This window comes from Ursus americanus, chromosome 21 (genome assembly GCF_024610735.1).
Source record: "Ursus americanus isolate L20-20 chromosome 21, mUrsAme1.1.p, whole genome shotgun sequence".
NCBI lineage: Eukaryota > Metazoa > Chordata > Mammalia > Carnivora > Ursidae > Ursus > Ursus americanus.
Window position 1 is genome coordinate 27,507,065 of NC_142147.1, and position 17,583 is coordinate 27,524,647.

The window sequence follows — 17,583 nt, forward strand, 5'->3', positions numbered from 1 at the left end:
CAAAAGTTTGGGGTTTGGAGAGCTTCTGCACTGGGGACTATGTGGAGTTTGGGGAAAGTGACGCCGCAGAGAGCACGAACGCTCTGTGCCCCTTCGCACATACCGTGCCCTCCACGTCTCTTTTATCTGGCCGTTCCTGAGTTACATCTTTTTATAATAAGCCAGGGATCTAGTCAGTAAAATGTTTCTCTGAGCACCACAAGCCGCTCTAGCAAAAGAATCGAACCCAGGGAGGGTGTCGTGGGAATCTCTGCTCTATAGCTGGTCATATACGGGTGACAGCCTGTACTTGGGATTGGCATCTGATCCTGTCATGTAGGACTGAGCCCTCGCCCTGTGGGATCTGCCCCTGCCTCCAGGTAGGTGTTCCGAATTGAGTTGAATTGTAGGACACCACAATTGGTATCAGAAAAAAAACACCTCAGAATTGGTGTCAGGACCTTAGGGTTGTCTCCCTTTTCTAGCCATGACGAACACTGATGCTGTGAACATTTCTGTGTTAAGTCCTGTGTGGACACGATTTCGGCCCTCTGGGGTAAACACTAGGGGTGGAAGTGCTCCTGTGGACACCGTTTAACTTTTCAAGGCACAGTTGACTGGCTTCTTGCCTCACTGTCTAATTTGAGTGAGTCATTCCCCCACCCGAGTCCCAGGTCTCCCTTCACCTCCCTGCCCTTCAGACTGACTTGCTTGGACAGTTGAACATCTTGAGTGCATGGCCCATGCTCGGGCCACTCTCGCCGAGCACTACGCTGTCGCCCCCTGGGCTATTTCCCCATCGCACCCCTCCCTCTGTGTCCACTTCTGCCACCGTTGAAGTAGAGAGCTTCCTGGGGAGCAGATGGCCTGGGCCTCTCCACTTCTGGGCCTAGACCTACCAGGCCCCCAGCTCTTGGCCTGGGCGCAGGGGCAGCGCTCGTTCCTGCCATCTGTCTAGCCTGCTTAGCAGCCACGATCTTCAGCCAGCATGGATCCATCCCCTGCAGGCCCAGCGGTCAGAATGTTCCAAAATTACACGTACCTGTGCATGCAAGGGCAGGTGAATGTGGGTCTCCCTGCCAGGCCGTAGGCAGAGGCATGTCGTGTAGGCACTACCCTGCAGCCCCAGCACCCAGCACAGTGGCTGGCACCGTGGGGGCTCAGGCGGTGCTGAGAATGGGGAGCAGCAAAGGAAAGGACGCAGTTAAACAGGTGGGAGGTGACGTGTGTGTGTGCTGCGTCCAGCCTGGAGGAGGCCGGAGCGTGGCAGGATGGGGAGCAAAACCACCAGCTTGTGGGACAATTGGTGCTGAGCACGCTGTGCTGCTGGGAGAAGGCCCAGGGGCCAGGGCTGGCAGAGAGGATAGCAGAAGTGACGACTGGGCCCGGGCAGGAGGACACACTGGCATGTTACTTGCATTGAGACAGGAACAACTCTGAAGCTTTGAGGAGAGGGTAGTAGCTTAGTCTTTTTTTTTTTTTTTTTTTTTAGACAAAATTTGCCATTTTAAAATATACAGTTCAGGGGCACCTGGGTGACGCAGTCGTTAAGCGTCTGCCTTTGGCTCAGGGCGTGATCCCGGCGTTCTGGGATCGAGCCCCACATCAGGCTCCTCCACTAGGAGCCTGCTTCTCCGCTGGGAGCCTGCTTCTTCCTCTCCCACTCCCCCTGCTTGTGTTCCTCTCTCACTGGCTGTCTCTGTCAAATAAATAAATAAGTAAAAAACTTTTAAAAAATAAAAATAAAATATACAGTTCAGGGCGCCTGGGTGGCTCAGTTGGTTAAGCGTCTGCCTTCAGCTCAGGTCATGATCCCAGGGTCCTGGGATCAAGCCTCCTCTCCGGCTCCCTGCTCAGTGGGAGTCTGTTTCTCCCCCTTCCTCTGTCCCTCCCCACTGCTCATGCTTTCCCTCGCTATCTTTCTGTCTCACTGTCTCTCAAATAAAATCTTTAAAAATATATATATATACACACACACACACACACAGTTTAGTTTTTAGTATATTTATAAGGTTGTGTGACCATCCATCACTACTATCTAACTCCAGAACATTTTCACCATCCCACAAAAAGCCCTGCGATAGCCTTATGTTGACTATTATCACCATATTCCAGCCAGCTGGTCTGTCATGGTGCACACAGCCCACACACACCCCTCCCCACTTTGGCCCCAGCCACAGGTGCTCTGTGTCGCTGCCACAGGTCCAGGACCAAAGCGTATGGTTGCCATGGTAATTCAGCTGTCCACGGTCACCGTCCATGCCCAGCAGGCATCTGCTGAGCACCGCAGACAGTCCTGGGGGCACACCTGTGCTGGGTGTGTGAAGACGTTAGTCTTCAGAGCAGAGATGAGTGGAGGCGGGGAAGGGGCAGGCAGCCCTACCTGCAGTGTGGTCAGGGCCCTGCTGGGGCAGAAGCCTGCTGGCTGTTGACGGCAGATGAAGAGCAAGAGGAGATGGGTGCTGTGCAGGGCAGGCAGCTTCGAAGGGCATGGGGGCTTTGGGTTGTGAGACAGCCCTGGGGACCCTTCTGACACACGGCATTGATTAGAGCTCATACTCATCTGTTCTCCGTGCTCAACTCTGTGTCTTCCCTGGAAGAACTCGGCAGGCAGCGTTCAGGCCTATGTATGACCATCAAAGAGGCAGCTGAGAATTGAACAACAAGTCTAGAAGTTAGGAAGTCCCCCATCTTGGAGCCCAGAGCCCTGTTCCGCATGTAGAGGGTAGCCTAGTGTCACCTCTGTAGAAGAATCTGCTCTGTAGCCTGATAGTTGGCCGAGCTGTGGCCAGCACACCAGCAGTGTGGCCCAGCGGGCCCCGTTGGTCCCTCACACAGGTTAACCTTGGGGCATGGCCAGCCCAGGAGTCCTGGGACGCACACCACACGGACTGCACGCTGATGCCTGAGTCCCACGTCTTCTGAGGACCTCTTAGGTCCCACTTAGGGGACTAGAGAGGAGCGGTCATGGGAAAGTTTACTCCCAGGCTTCAGACTCCAGCTTCTTTCCTCCACTTGCCGCCGTGTTCTGTCTGTCTGTGTTCTCTTCAATCCATATCTTTTGCAGAACTTCCTGAGCACTGTTACAGCCATAGTCTTGGTGGCTATTACCAGCCTGTCACCCTCCGCAGACTCCTCCCCACCCCCTGGAGGCAGCTGTCTGTCTCCAACCACAGCTCTCCAGAGGCCCTTGTCTTTCATGCTTTGCTTTTTTCCCCCAGGTTATCCTGAAGGATCTAGAGGTGTTGGCAGAAATTGCTTCCTCTCCTGCAGGCCAGACAGACGATCCAGGCCCCCTTGATGGCCCTGACCTCCGGGTCAGCCACTCAGAGCTTCAGGTGCCCACCCCTGGCAGAGCCAACCTGCTGAACACTCCTGGTAAGTGATCCCCTTCTGGTTACGGCCTCGAGGGCCCTGGGAATGCTAGTGCTCAGTCTCGTCCTAGCCCAGGTGCTCCTTTCAGCCAACCCACTTGAGCCCCAGAGCTCTGCTAGGGTGTGAGCAGTCAGAAGTTTCCTCTGCTCTCTGAGAGGCAGGCAGACCTCGCCCTCCTGCTGCTCCCCCACCCCCCATAAGAGGCCCTCACATCCCCTTTTCCTCATCTTCCTGCACCGTTCATACTTTTGAGCCATCAGCTAAATATAAAACCATCTGAGTCAGCCGATTGTCTCTTTCGCTGGGGCAGCGTCTCCCCAGTCAGGAATCAGGGGGCTTTGGAGCCTTGGGTCTCACAGGTGGAAGACTAGGCAGCCATTTCCTTCCTCATTGAGGAGCTAAAAATAGCAAACAACATGGCAGGCAGCCCAGGCAAGAGAGGGGATAATTCAAACAGGATGTTTCCGGGCAGTGCTTGGACATGAAGGTGGCCGTGGTGTTCTGGGGCTCGCCCCTGGGGGTCCTTCCAAACAGCAGGTGGCTCTCCTCCCTGGACCAGTGCAACTCCCAGCTCCTCTGTCCCAGGCAGACGCCAGTTCCCTCCAGTGACGTGATCCTGGGAAATGCTAAGAATGCAAGTTGATAGGAAGGTCCCCAGGAAATCTTGGGTGTTTGCCTGAGGTGTCTCTTTGTCTCCCAAATGGTTCTTGACATCCAGTTACAAGGTCCTAGATGGCTCTTCCTTTGATGCAGAAGCCAAATGTCAAAAAGATTGAAGACCTTGCAGCAGCAGCTTCCCTCCTCCCACTCTAGCAGGCTGTGCCCCCGAAGGCTATCTGGTACCCCACCCCGAGAACACCTCCCGGCTGTATCCCACGGCTGCCAGGCCAAGTCACAGAAGGCCCATGCACTGAAGCCGTCTCGCTGGTGACGTGTGAAGTCAAGGGCTCCCCCAGCTCCTGCAGTGGGGTGTCACATAGGTCCCCAGGCTTCAGGCCACTGCTGCTACATGTGCTCTGCCTACAACTGATCCCAAGTGTCCAGCTGTTTCTGCCTAAAGCAAGGAAAGAGTAAGGGGCTGTGGTGGCAGCCCAGTTTCCTTCTCTTGTTTTCCCCAGGATGCAGTGGCTTCCTTGCCCAGGAGCCGTTTCCTCCCGGCAGTCAGAGGCCATGGTTGGGAGGCTCCCACATCCTGACCCTGCGACCCTCGGGGAGGTCCCCACCCTCTGTCCCGCAGCCCAGCAGTCCGTTCTCCATCCTATGTCCCACATCAGCGCTCGGGGGTCAACCTGAAATCCCTGGGACAGATGGCAAGAATGCCAGAGGTTGAGCGTGGGCGCCAAGCCATGGTGTGGGCGTGGGGTCTCACTACGAGGGGAGAGGAGCCAGCAGTGAGTGGGTGAGGGTGAGAAGTGACTGCAAGAGGGGCAGAGCCAGGAGAAGGCATCCTGTAGGGCAGAGCCAGTCCTCAGATCTCCCTCCCTAGGAAGCAGTTGTCAGGAATCTTCTCTCTTCCTGGTGGGAGAAGCCAAACCTGAGGCAGCACAGCCTCGGGCAGGGGAAGGACACCTCTGTCTCTGGGATTCTGTCCCTCTACCCCTAAGGTGTTTTTTCTCTTTCTCTGGGCATCAAGAAGTTGATGACTGAAGTGCTTACTCATTAGGAGAGGGCTGGGCTGGAAAATGGCCTGGAGCCCAGGTCTGCTAGAGAGGGTGGGGTGTGCCCTGGGGAGGCCCAGACAGGGAGCTCCAGGAGGGGCCCTCTCCGCTGCTGGGGAGCAGGAGCTGAGGGCAGTCTCAGGTGGCTAGGTGCTCTGAACCCTGGCTCCTGGCCCCGCCAAGGTGGGTGAGCTGCTAAGGAGGCTGAGGTGGTGAGGATTTGCCCCAGCTCACCAGGGCTGTCAGACTGGCTCCCATCAGCCGGGGACTCACCCTGAATTCATAGAACAACACCCAAGTGTGCCAGACTGTAAAGAACACTAGGGAAGTGCCTACAGTCAGTATCACTTCTTGCCTCAAGGATCCACAGCACCGTGGGCCACATGCGCTTAGCCTGAGACTCACATGTTCGCTGCAAAGAGTGTGGGAACCACACGTGCATGCGTGTCCACAGCTGGCACCAGATTTTTGAGATCGGTGCATGATTTTATTTTTTTTTAAACCCTATTTATTTATTAGAGAGAGAGGAAGAGAGCGTGCACATGCAGGAATGGGGAGGAGAGGGAGAAGCAGGCTGCCCGCTGAGCAAGGAGCCCGATATGGAGCTCCATCCCAGGACCCTGGGATTATGACCTGAGCCGAAGTCAGATGCTCAACCAACTGGGCCGCCCAGGCGCCCCAAATGGGTGCATGATTTTGAAAGGTCAAGTTCAAACCAGTAAAGAGAAAAGCACAGGAAACCAGAGCTGGGCCCCATCCCCTCTGCTGCTTCAGCTGCCTTGGGGAGGGCACTGGCCAGGCACCAAGGATGTTGGGGGTGGCTGTTTAGGTCAGAAAGCACGCAGGAAGTGTACACTCATTCATCTGTGGGCTGCTCTTTCTCCCAGTGCTTCTCAGGCATGCAAGAGGGTCATTCTTTCTGTTTCCATCCGGCCATGCACGTGGACAGAGGCTCCAAGGCCAGACCCTCTTCCTGTTTGGATTTTGCTTTCCTCTGGCTCTCTAGGGCACAGCTCTGAGAACTTGCAGAGTGCTGTGCTGTGTCCCTGTAGTATAGAGCACCACCACCCCCGCAGTAAAGCGTTTTTCTGGAAACCCAAGGAGGCAGGGAGCCGAGCAAAGATGAAATCAGCACATTTGTAGGGAACCAGATGGCCCTGGCTGCTCGCTGGGTCTGTAAACTCACATGGCGCAGGTTTAGTGCGAGGGTTGGGGCAGCATCACCCGCCTGGGAAGCTGCCACGGGGCCTAAATGCACCATCGCTGTAGTCTCCGGGGCCCACAGGCAGGGTTGCCCACGCAGGACGTTCCTCCCACCGGGCCTCACGCAGACATCTCTCCCTCCGTGGTCTTGCTTCTCCCACTGCTGCTTTGCTGCTGACCTTCGCAGAGCCCCGGGCTGGGAAGAGGCTTACGTCAGGGGCGTGCAGGAGGGGGCTGTCTGGATGGGAGGCCCTGAGTGGGAGGCCCTGAGGGCAGCCCGTGGAGGGGTCCCGCACGCTACTGTCTCTGAGATGTGATTTAGTGAAATGAAACGCAAACAACCACTTGGGTCTCGTCTGAGTGGGCAGCTTTTGTGCATTTGGGATGCTGGCTGAGGCCCTCTAGGCTCTGGGGCGAGGAGGTGATGAGCCCCCTTCCAGCAGACCTGAGGGGCCTGAGCCTGAGCTGAAGGCTCAGCAAAAGCAGGAGGCCTCCAGGATCGGTCCCTCATTTGAGACGTGCCTGGCCCTCCTGGGGCCTGGATGTTCCTGCTGCAGGAGAGGGAGCAGCCTTGGTCAGGTGCAGCAGCAGTGTGGCCATCTGAGGTTAAAGGTCACCCCAGAACTGATGTTTGCCCCCAAAACCCAGTCTTCTCTTTCTTTGCCTTCCAGCCAAGCGGGCGCCCTCTTGATGGGATCACTGCTCAAGGCAGTATGTCCTGCAGGGTTCTCTGGTCCAAGGTGGAGTTTGACCCCAGCTCTGAAAACGGGCAGAAATGGCATGTTCTTGATTCCATTTCGTTCCTTCTCGCCCAGGCTGGTGTGGCCAATTCACAAACAAGTTCTAGAAGAAACCCAGGAAGCCATACCTGGGTCTTTTTCCTAGTAGTAACAGTGACTGTAATACATTGAGTTTGTGAGGACTGGACGCTGCTCTGAGCACTTCCTATGTGTCAGCTCACTGAATCTCACTATGGGTTAGCCCCTCAACTCCTCACGACAACTGTGAGAGAAAGCACTGTTGTCATTCTTACCTGGGGGTGGGGGAGCAAGGGGGTGGTTTGCAGGAGGCGTTGGTGCTGACCCAGGAGCCCAGCCTGAGAGTCTGCTCTCTTTACCCCTACATTTAGAGGACAAAGCACTTGCCCAGCACTGGAAGCTTCCACCATCCAAAGAGGGGAGCAGAGCAGTGGAGGCCAGGCCAACAGTCCAGACTTCTGTGGGGCGGTGGGCCACGGCCCCAACCTGGCATATCCCTTGACGGTATCCCTTCTCTGCACAGTGACTTCAGGGACCCTATTCTGGCCGCAGGCACCTCAGCAACTCATGCCTTCTGCTGCCTCCATTTCCTCCAACCACACCAGACCATATCCCAGCCCCAAAAGCCTTCTCTGTTGCTCTTAGAGCCTTAAAAGGCCTTCTTTCTACATGCTCTTTCAGACAGCATGGGTATCAGTGTCAGAAGGATCTAGGTTGTACTCATCTCTGAATGCCTAGAATCTGGCACCCAGGAAGGGTCAGTACCTGTCTTTCAGAGTCATTATCATGATAGAAGGAGGGGGCATCCAGGGCCGGCCGCCCCATCACCAGTGCCATATTGAACGTTCCCCCAGCACCACTGCCCTGGTCTTCACTTGTCGCCGGGTGAAGAGCCTAGCCCTCTGCATCCCAGGCACGGTCTCAGCGATAACCTTGAGGCCCCTTCCTCCCGTGTCCCTCCAGCGCCGCCCTTGGCCCGCCCCCCTTCAGCCGCAGTCTTTCCTGGCGCAGACCCTCTCTACTGCCCTGCCAGCTGGAAGTTCCTCCTGGGCCCTGCCGTGGCCCATCAGCTTATCTCTTTCTCTGAAGCAGGCAGCTGGAAAACCTCCTGGATTTGGGTCACTGCCCAGGGCGGAGGGCTTCCCGGCCTCAGCCGGGCCGGCTCACAGCAAAGAAAGTGACTGCCTCTTGGATCGAGTCCCAAGGGTACCGTTGCTACAGTGTCTTCACCAGCCTTTTATCCGTGCGTCCGTGGGGTCTGGGCCCTCCAATTCAGCAGCCTCCATGACTCCTGAGACCCTGCTGCACCAGAGTCCTTGGCCTCCCTTTCTTCCAGCCCCTTGATCCCGTAGGGGAAGCTTCCCCTTCCCCACCTGTGTCCCCGGGTTCCATACCAGCCTCCCAGCCATGCAGCCCCCTTCCCCAGAGCAATCACTGTGCCAGGCTCTTTATCCCTGTGAGGTTCGCAGACAGGAGTCAGACCCAGCGAAGGTGTCCACTTCCTCAAGCCTGCCCTGCCAGTCAGCCACAGGCCCTGGATCTGCCCCCGTCTCCCGGCCTTTCCTCCACACTCTCTGGGCAGCGGGGTCCAGATGCCCCACGTGAGGGGCTGGCTGGGCACCTGGGCCCCACACCACGGGGGAGGGAGACAGGGGCGAGAGGGCAGGGAGCTGAGCAGGTACCCCACCAGTCTGGACTGGGCCACGAAGGCTTACGCATCTGGTTTTGTTGAACTGTAACTTGTTTTGCCTATTGAGGCCAGAGCTATTTTTATCCTGACATGTGAGGCTCCTTCGCGTCATAGCCACAAAACTCAATCTAAAACATCCCAGGGAAGGTTGTTTGTGAGACGTTGTGCAGATTCTCATGTCGCCACATCAGGTTTCACTTAGCAGCATCTGCACGGCTGGCTCCCTGGCCGCCCACCCCATCAGCCCAGTGTTGTATACAGAGCGCTCCCGACAGCATCTGTCTGCCCCTCGGCTAGCCAGCAGTCACGTGAACTTCCTGCCAGAGCCCGCTTCTCCAAACTTCTCCAAAACAGAAATGCAAGGCAGGCAGCATTCAGCTCAGAGGCTGGTCCTCGGCAGAATCAGGGAATGGAAACCCCATTCTCCCTGGTCCCTTGAAGAGTGTGACTCTCCTGAGACCCAAGGCCAGGTTGTTACCAGCCACCCCCCTTCCTGGGCCCCAGCCAGAACAGCTGGCACCCCGTCTTTGGTGGGCCTGCAAGACTTTTGTCAGCAATGCCACTTGGGCAAAAGTCTCCCGGCCCTGGCGTCCCCAGCACCTCCTCAGAGCCCAGAGTTGGAGAGCCTGCCCAGAACTGGGGGCTGGGCTCTTGTCCAGGCTCTGCTCCTTCCTAAAGGACCAGCAGCACCTAGCCCAGGGCCCCACCCCATAGGGAGAGCCCAGCAGAGGTGGCTTTTATCAGAGCTCTTGAGAAAAGAGGCTGATTCCCTGCCCGGCTGTTGAGGGTGAGATGAGCGAGAGGGGGGCAGAAGCGGCCGGTGAGGCGCTGTGCACGCTCCACGGGGAGGAGCTGGCTGCAGTTGGGCAGAAATTTGTTTAGTTGAGAGAGGCCCATCATCCGTGTAGTAACTCTTGCTGGCATGAGTCTGCTGTCCCTCCACCCCACCTCCTCCTCCCGTGCCTGCAGCCCTGCCCGAGAACATCTCTCAGGTTCTGTCTCAGGCCAGCTGGGCCTGAGGGGCTGATTTATCAGAAAAGTGGCTGACGGGCCAGTGGGAAATGGAGGTTGGGAGAGACCAAGTAGGCCCTCACCCTGTCCGTGGTGAACCCCAAGCAGGCCCTGTCCATGACCAGCCCACCCAGGAAGGGTTGCCTCTCCTGCCCAGACCTGCCATCTCTACACAGTCGGGCTGGGATTGCAGTTAGCCTTCCAAGCTGCCCGCCCAGTCCTGCAGAGGCTCCTCCTCAAGAGAGCCCGTTCTGGTGGGCGGGAGCCTGAGAGCCAAAGGTCCCTGCCCAACAGCTGCAGGCCCCGGCAAGCCAGGCCCCAGCAGCTCCCTGACACTCCCATCAGCCGGGTCTGGCTCTCAGGCAGGCGCCCGGCCCCCACTCAGTTTGCACCCAGCCTCCTGCTCTTTGTAGTTTTTAAACAGGAGCGCTGGGAGGGCTGAGCTGTGAAAGCTTTCCCAGCAACCATTGCACTGTGAGAATGTGAGTCATTTGCCATGGCTTCTCCCAGATGTCACTCTGCCCTTCTCCCTCCCACTAGGAGCCTTGGCTCCAGGGGCTGCCATGCGGGCCTGGACATTGAGCCTTAATTGTGTGGCCCAGAGTGGGCTACGACTAAGAAGACCAGGATGTGTTCAGAGCAGCCCCAAACGTTCTCTTCTCCCACCTCAGGCCAGCTGTCAGCTGAGAGGTGGACAGATCTCCCCCTCCAAATATGGGGCCGGGGCTGGAGGGAGTCACAGGTGATCCCTCCCTGCCTCCCAGCAGAACACTGGGAAATTGTCCCAGATCTGAAGTCTCCACTCAGAGACTTTCCAGACTGCCCCACAGCCCTCGGTCATCTATTCCAAGCGAGAGAGATGGGAACAGTCTGCCCCTTGCAGTGCTCTAGGTTCTGACACGTTTGCTAATACCAGCAGCCCCCGTTCACTGAGCACGGACTGAGTGGCCGGCCCCAGGCCCAGTGCATTAAATGTTTTGTCTCATATAAAGGGATTGTTATTGGGGGTGCCTGGCTGGCTCATCAGTCTCTTGATCTCCTGAATTCGAGCCCCACCTTGGGCATAATGATTACTTATTAAAAATAAAGAATCTTTATTCATTTATTTATTTATTTTTAAAGATTTTATTTATTTTACAGAGAGACAGCCAGCGAGAGAGGGAACACAAGCAGGGGGAGTGGGAGAGGAAGAAGCAGGCTCGGAAGCAGGCCTCTCCTCCAGCAGAGGAGCCTGATGTGGGGCTCGATCCCAGACCGCTGGGATCATGCCCTGAGCCGAAGGCAGATGCTTAACGGCTGAGCCACCCAGGCGCCCCCTAAAAATAAAGATAAAGCGAAAGAATAGGAGCTCTTATTGGCCTCACCTTACAGATGGAGAAACTGAGGCTGAGGGTGAGAGACTTGCCCACAGTTGCACAGCCAGTAAGAGGTAGACATCTGATCTGAACCAGGTCTCATGGACTCCCAGGCCTTGCTCTAAAACACCATGCTCGATGTTTCTGTGTGCCTGAGATACTCGGCCCCTTGGGAATGGAGACTGTGGCCCCTTGTCATGCAAGATTTCTTTATGGTCACTCCCTGTTTGGGTCCCTTTGTCGTTTGGAATACTTTGGAACCTAAATGGCCCTAAGCCTGGAAATGATGTAGGTTGGGGGCGCACATACAGAAGCAGGAAGGGGACAGGGACACAGGAGCCATCACAGATGAGCACCCAGGAGAAGACTCCAGTCCACACACACGGCCAGCGTTGGGGTACGCAGCCAGGCCACCGCGGGGGCAGTGTGGGGACAGGGAGGAGGGGCTCCCGCAGCTGTATCTGCAGCCACCTCTTCAGAGATCAGCCCCAGCTGGGCCCAGGGTAACTCGATCTGTAAGAATGTGACACTTGATTCTGCAAACAGCCCCTCTGGGCCAGGGAGCAGAGACTGTTTGCCATTCCAGAGTCACTCAGGACCTCCCAGGCCAGGCTTTTCTGGGCAGGGACCCAGAACGATGCACTGCAGACATGAAGAAGGTCAGTGAGGCCTGCCCTTGAACAGGGCTTCTTACTCAAGGCTTGCCCTTTGCACACAGTTCACAGGGGCTGGCTAGGAGGTTCTCAGGAGAAAGGACAGTAGTTTGAAGGTATGGCTCCTAGTAAGGAATCCCCACAGAGTAACTCACAGCTGGGAAACACAAAACAGAAAAGCACCTCTTCTCGTTCCCAGCCACACCCCCATAAGGACCGTGCAGGGACATCAGGGAAGTCTGAGTTGAGCAAAAAGACAGCCCCTGAAAGGAGGGTTTTCCTGCTTCTGGCCACCGGCATCTCATGAAGTCAGCCCATGGGGTGCCTCTGTAGGCCTTGTTTCTAGGACTGTGGATGGCTCATTTGTGTTGTGTGCTTGGGCCTGATGCTTCTAGGAGCTGATAGTCCCTCACAGTCAAGCTTGGTTCCCTGTTTTACAGAGGTGTGTGACCACCCACCCTCTCCCTGGTCTAGGAAGAAAGTCGGGACTTGAGGGCCAGAGAGATCTCGGCCAACCTGGAAAGAGATGGCCCCACAGGTCTCTCTGGGCCACTGTGCTTTCCCCAGTGTCCTCCCTGAGTTCCCCGAGGGCTGCGGCCAGGTGCTTTCTCCACAGCTTCTGCCAGTGTCACTGTCTCTGTGTCCTCAGTCTTGGCAGGGCCTTCATTTCAGTCTTCTGCCTCTTGTTCGGGAACATATCGCCTACTAACCTGCTATCCCCCAACCGCCCCGAGCGCCAGCGCCCGAGTAGTGGGCAGCACGGCGGAGCTGCTGAGGCCACCACTCATCAGTTCTGTGACTTCAGATAGACCGCAGCCTGACTCACAGCTTCTCTGCCTATATAATGAGACCAGTAAGAGCACAGATCTTCAAGGATTATTTTGAGGATTAAGTTAGATGCCATGTGTGAAGGCTTTAGACATGCATAGCACCTAGTAAGTCCCTGGTAAATGGTAGCTCTTGGTTGCCTATTAAGATACCATGGTGGGGAGATACTGGTCAAGGGGTACAAACTTCCAGTTAGAGTTTCATAAGTTCTGGGCATCTAACGTATCCAACGGTGATTATAGTTAATACTACCGCAGTATATACTCGAAAGTTGCTAAGAGAGTAGACTGTAAATGTTCTCACCACGAAAAAACAAGTGGTAACTATATGAGGTGAGGAAGGTATTGGCTGACTCCACAGCACTGTGGTAATCATTCTGCAATGTGTCCACGTATGAAATCAACACATTGTACTCCTTAAACTTACATAATGTTATACGTCAATGTTAACTCAATAAATCTAGAAAACATACAATATAAAAAATAAAACATTGGGGCACCTGGCTGGCTCAGTTGGTAGAGCATGTGACTTTTGATCTCAGGGTCATGAGTTTGAGCCCCACGCTGTGGATAGAGATTACTTAAGTAAATAAACTTAAAAAAAAAAAAAAACCAGCTTGTAAAAAGAAAGCAGATATTAGTTATACTAGGACAATTAGATCTCCATCCACCTGCAAAACAATTTGGACTCTTTCCTCACACCATATACAAAAAATTAAAATAGATCAGAGACCTAAATATAAGAGCTATATTTAAAAAAAAAACATACACATAACTCTTAGAAGGAAGCATATCAGCAAATCTTTATGACCTTGGAATAGGTAATAGTTTCTCAGATATAGCACCAAAAGCACAAGCAACCAACAGTAGCAACAAAAAGATAAACTGTACTTTATCAGAATTTAAAATTCTGTGCTTCAAAGGAGTATACCATGGAGAAAAAAAAAAAAAAAAACCCTAAGAATGACAGAAAGTATCTGCAAATCATATATTTGATAAGAGACTTGTATCCAGAACTCTTAGAACTCTGCAATAAAAAGGCAAATAACCCAATTTTTAAATGGGCAAAGAACTTGTATAGACATTTCTTCAAAGATCTACAAGTAGCCAGTAAGCCCATAAAAAGATGCTTAGTGTTGTTAGTCATCAGGAAAATAGAAATCAAACCCACAATGAGATACTACTTCCCATCCACAAGGCTCTAATCAAGACAGGTAATAACAAGTGTTGGCAAGAATGTGGGAAAATTGGAATCTCACACACGGCTGGTGGGAGTGTAAAATGGCACAGCCATCATGGAAAACAGTCTGGCAGTTCCTCAAAAGTTACACATAGAGTAACCATATGATTCAGAAATTCCACTGCTGGGTATATAACCAAAAGAAATGAAAATGTGTTCACACAAAAACTTACACGTGAATGTTCACAGCAGCATTATTCCTTTTTTTTTTTTAAGTAAGTTTTACACCCAGTGTGGGGTTGGAACTCATGACCCCAAGATCAAGAGTCACATGCTCTACCAACTGAGCCAGCCAGGCATCCCACGGCATTATGCTTAACAGCCAAAAAGTGGAAACAACTAAATGTTCAGCAACTGATGAATGGATAAAATATGGTATATCCATACAACGGAGTATTATTCAACCACGAAAATGAATACAAAATGGATACATACTACAGTAGGGATGAACCTTGAAAATACGCTAAGTGAAAGAAGCCACATACTGTATGATTGCATTAATACAAAATTTCCAGAATAGGCAAGTCCACAGAGACAGAAAGTAGATTAATGATTGCCAGGAGCTAGTGGAGGGGAGAATGGGGAGCGGCCGCTAATGGCTACAAGGTTTCTTTTTGGGTGATGTTTCGGAATTAGTTGTGATCGATGCGCAATTTTATGAATACACTGGAAACCACTGAATTGCACACTTTACAAGGGTGAGCTTTATGATATGTGAATTATATCTCAAGCTGTCGTGTGTGCGTCTTGTGCCCTTTTAGTGCCTTGGGCACAGGGAGTGAGGATTCCTGCCATCCCTAACTCCTCTTTCCAACAGTGCTGTTGAGGTCAGCATGTGTGATGAAGAAAAAACAGAGATCGTATGGGCTGTACGAATATACGACGTGGGGAATGACCAGGCATTGTGTCAGCCCTGCTGTTGTGCCCTCCGTGCCCGATACCTTGTGGAGGGGAGCATGTGCTGGGGTGAGGCTGGGAGGGGACTGTGTCTGGCCCTCAGTGTATTTTCAGCTGGGATGCCTATCAGAGGGGTACTGCAGATATGCTTCTGGTTCTAAAGCCAGCTCTGGCCTTTGAAAGTCTTTAGAGTACTAGTCTAAAAGAGCATCTTCGCCTGAAGAATACCTGATTTTAAAACACTGAATGAAGATTACAGCCCTTGGTAACGTTTGTCAGCGTGCGCAGTTTGTAACCCAGCAGGGCTGTGCAGTTTCCGTGTCTTGAGCACCGTCGAGAAAGGCGTGTGGCTTTTGTTGGCTGCCGAGGTTGTATGCCTCTTTACCCCTTTCTTCTCTTTGACTTCTCATCTGTCCTTAACCAGCCGGAATGAAGCCCAAGTGTATTTTACTTATTGGGATGATAGGTACAGGTTAGTTTTATAGAAAATCCCTAGCACATAGCAGCGGGTCTCACAGATGGGAGGTGTCACTAAGTAATTGGGGGCTGGCCTGAGAGGTGGACAGGTGGGTGGGTATTTGTGCAGTAAGCAGTTGTATTTGTTTGTACACACTTGTATAGTCCTTGCTTTCCTGCCCTTGACCCTCGCGAGGCCCTGGATTGATTTTCCGTCGTCTTGCTCCGCACAGACCCCACCACCACCTTTCTGGCGTTTACGATTGCATATGTTCTGTGGGGGCCCCACCACCCTGTGGACCATCGAGTAAATCTCGACTCTGTCCCTTTCTCTGCAGGTACCAAAGGCTTAGAATGTTCCCCTTCCACCCCCACCATGAACTCCTACTTTTATAAGTTCATGATCAACCTTCTCAAGAGGTTCAGCAGTGAACGCAAGCTCCTGGAGGCCCGAGGCGCTTTCATCATCAGGTCAGGCTCCGCGCGCCTTCTCTCCCTCACACAGCCACGCTGTTTCACTTCACACCGTGCAGGGGCTCCAAGCAACCACTTTCTCTTCCACTTCTCTCCCCTCCTTTTCCTCTGCATTTATTCTATAACAAAGGAGACCCCCCTTCACACTGGGTTGCTGGTGCTGCCAACATGAGACAGGTCAGTGTCGCCGTTTCTCGAATGAATGAATTACTTTTTCACTTGTTGAGACACCGTTTTCCCTTGAGGTGAAATGTCCTCTCAGTGTGCCCTTGTTAGAGTCTTTGGGGAAGAAAGTAGGTGAGCCAGATGGCACACGAAACGGGGCTGTGCTCAGGTACCCAGCAGCCAGCACGGGCTTTGGCCACGGTTGGTGGCAGCAGTCGCTCCGGCAGAGCTGGGATCTTGAGTCATGTGAGCCTGGGCTTGGACAGTCCCAGGGCCCTGGCCCCTCTCAGCCTCTAGAACTCCTGTCACCAACAGCATGGCCAGGTCTGGCCCTTTACCTCCTCCTCAGCAACAAGGAGCCAGAGTCACCAGAAGAGTGACCTTCAAGTCACTAGATGGGCACAGATTTCTCCAGGCTCTCCCACAAAGCCAGGCAGAGGGGGTTTCTGGAAGAGTCTGAGTGGCCTCTGATGCTCTATGGCCGTAGTTCTCAGCCCTGGCTTCCTATTAGTCACTGACCCATGAAATAAGCATCTCTGGGGTGACTAGACTAAAGCTGCCCAGGGTGCTCGGGGAGCTGACTAGACCGTTGTGGTCTATGGAGTCGGGAAGGCTCCGAGGCTGTGTGGCCTCTGGGGGTCGAAGGGGGATTGCTGACAGAGGGTCCAGCCTATACAGAGTCTTCAAGTCAGCAAAGAGCGTGGAGTGTTCATTTTACTGTGATGCAGAGGGCAAGGGGGAGAGGTGCCCAGCCTTGCTGGCCACACCAAGGTTGGAAGCCTCACCCAGAGGCCAGGGGGAGCCACCAGAGGGGCTTGTGTGGGGGGACAGTGTGACCAGATTTGTGTTTTTAAAGATTCCTATGCTGCTGAGGAGAAGGGGTGGGTGGAGAGAGCAAGGTGTATATGTGGGAGACCAATTGGGAGGCTGTCGTCCAAGTGGGAGATGGTGGCTGCTTGGTAGAGGGATGGGAAGAAGCGGCGGCATTCCGTAATTTGTAAGACGTATCATTGATTAGTGACTGATTACATGAGGGCCTGAGGGGAGAGGCTGTCGGGAATGACACGCAGGACCTTGGATGGTGGTGGCAGTCCCTGCAATGGGAGCTCTGGAGGAAGAGCAGGGAGGAAGGAGGGTCCCGTGTTTGAGTTTAAATTGCTTTGGAACATCAAAGGAGAGATGTTGAAGCAGGTTGCTACCCCTGACTCTCAAAAGAGGGACCTATGCCCAAGATAGAGTGTGGGAATGGATATCATAGTCCTTCATTCACTCACTCATTCATTCAGCAGATGGTATTACTAAGTACTGACTCCGCCCAGCGCTGCTCTTCTAGATGGTTCTGTCTTCATAGAGCTTTCATTCTTAGGGAATAAGAATGGTCATTGGTAAGAGGGGCAGAGGGTGTAGGGAAGGGGCCTGAGGCTGAGTCCCAGGGAGTTCCACTGTGTAATGGTTGGAGAAAGAAGGAGAAGCTAGGAAAGGAGGCTGAGAAGAAGGACCTGAGAGGTAGGAAGAAGCAAAAGGGGGTGGCAAGAGGCAGTGAGGGGAGTTGAGGCCCACAAGGGTCTGCCGGGAGCCATGCCAGGAGCCTACCCAGCCACAAGGCGAGCTGAGGGAGGGAAATGGAGGGAGCAGGCCCCAGCCACTTCATCCAGAGCTGCCTGTCACGGCCCTCGCTTGAAGGCTGAGTTTAGGGCATGGGTCAAAGGACTGAGTTGCAAGAGGGGAACAGGCCTGCCTGGCCAGAGGGACAAATAGCAGGACCACGAAGTTTCTGCCCATCACAAGGAACAGGCTTCTGACAGTCCAGACCATCAAAAGCTGTCCCCGTGGCGGTGGGAG

General features: G+C 53.8%; 1 protein-coding gene across 1 annotated transcript in view; it reads left to right on the forward strand.

The window, feature by feature from the left end:
• Positions 1–17,583, forward strand: part of VAC14 (VAC14 component of PIKFYVE complex) — a 101,331-nt gene that overhangs the window by 46,288 nt on the left and 37,460 nt on the right. Inside the window, exons 13-14 of the mRNA XM_045810292.2 lie at positions 3,201–3,357; positions 15,441–15,573. Coding sequence (XP_045666248.1) covers positions 3,201–3,357; positions 15,441–15,573 — 290 coding nt within the window. The remainder of the gene's footprint in view (positions 1–3,200; positions 3,358–15,440; positions 15,574–17,583) is intronic.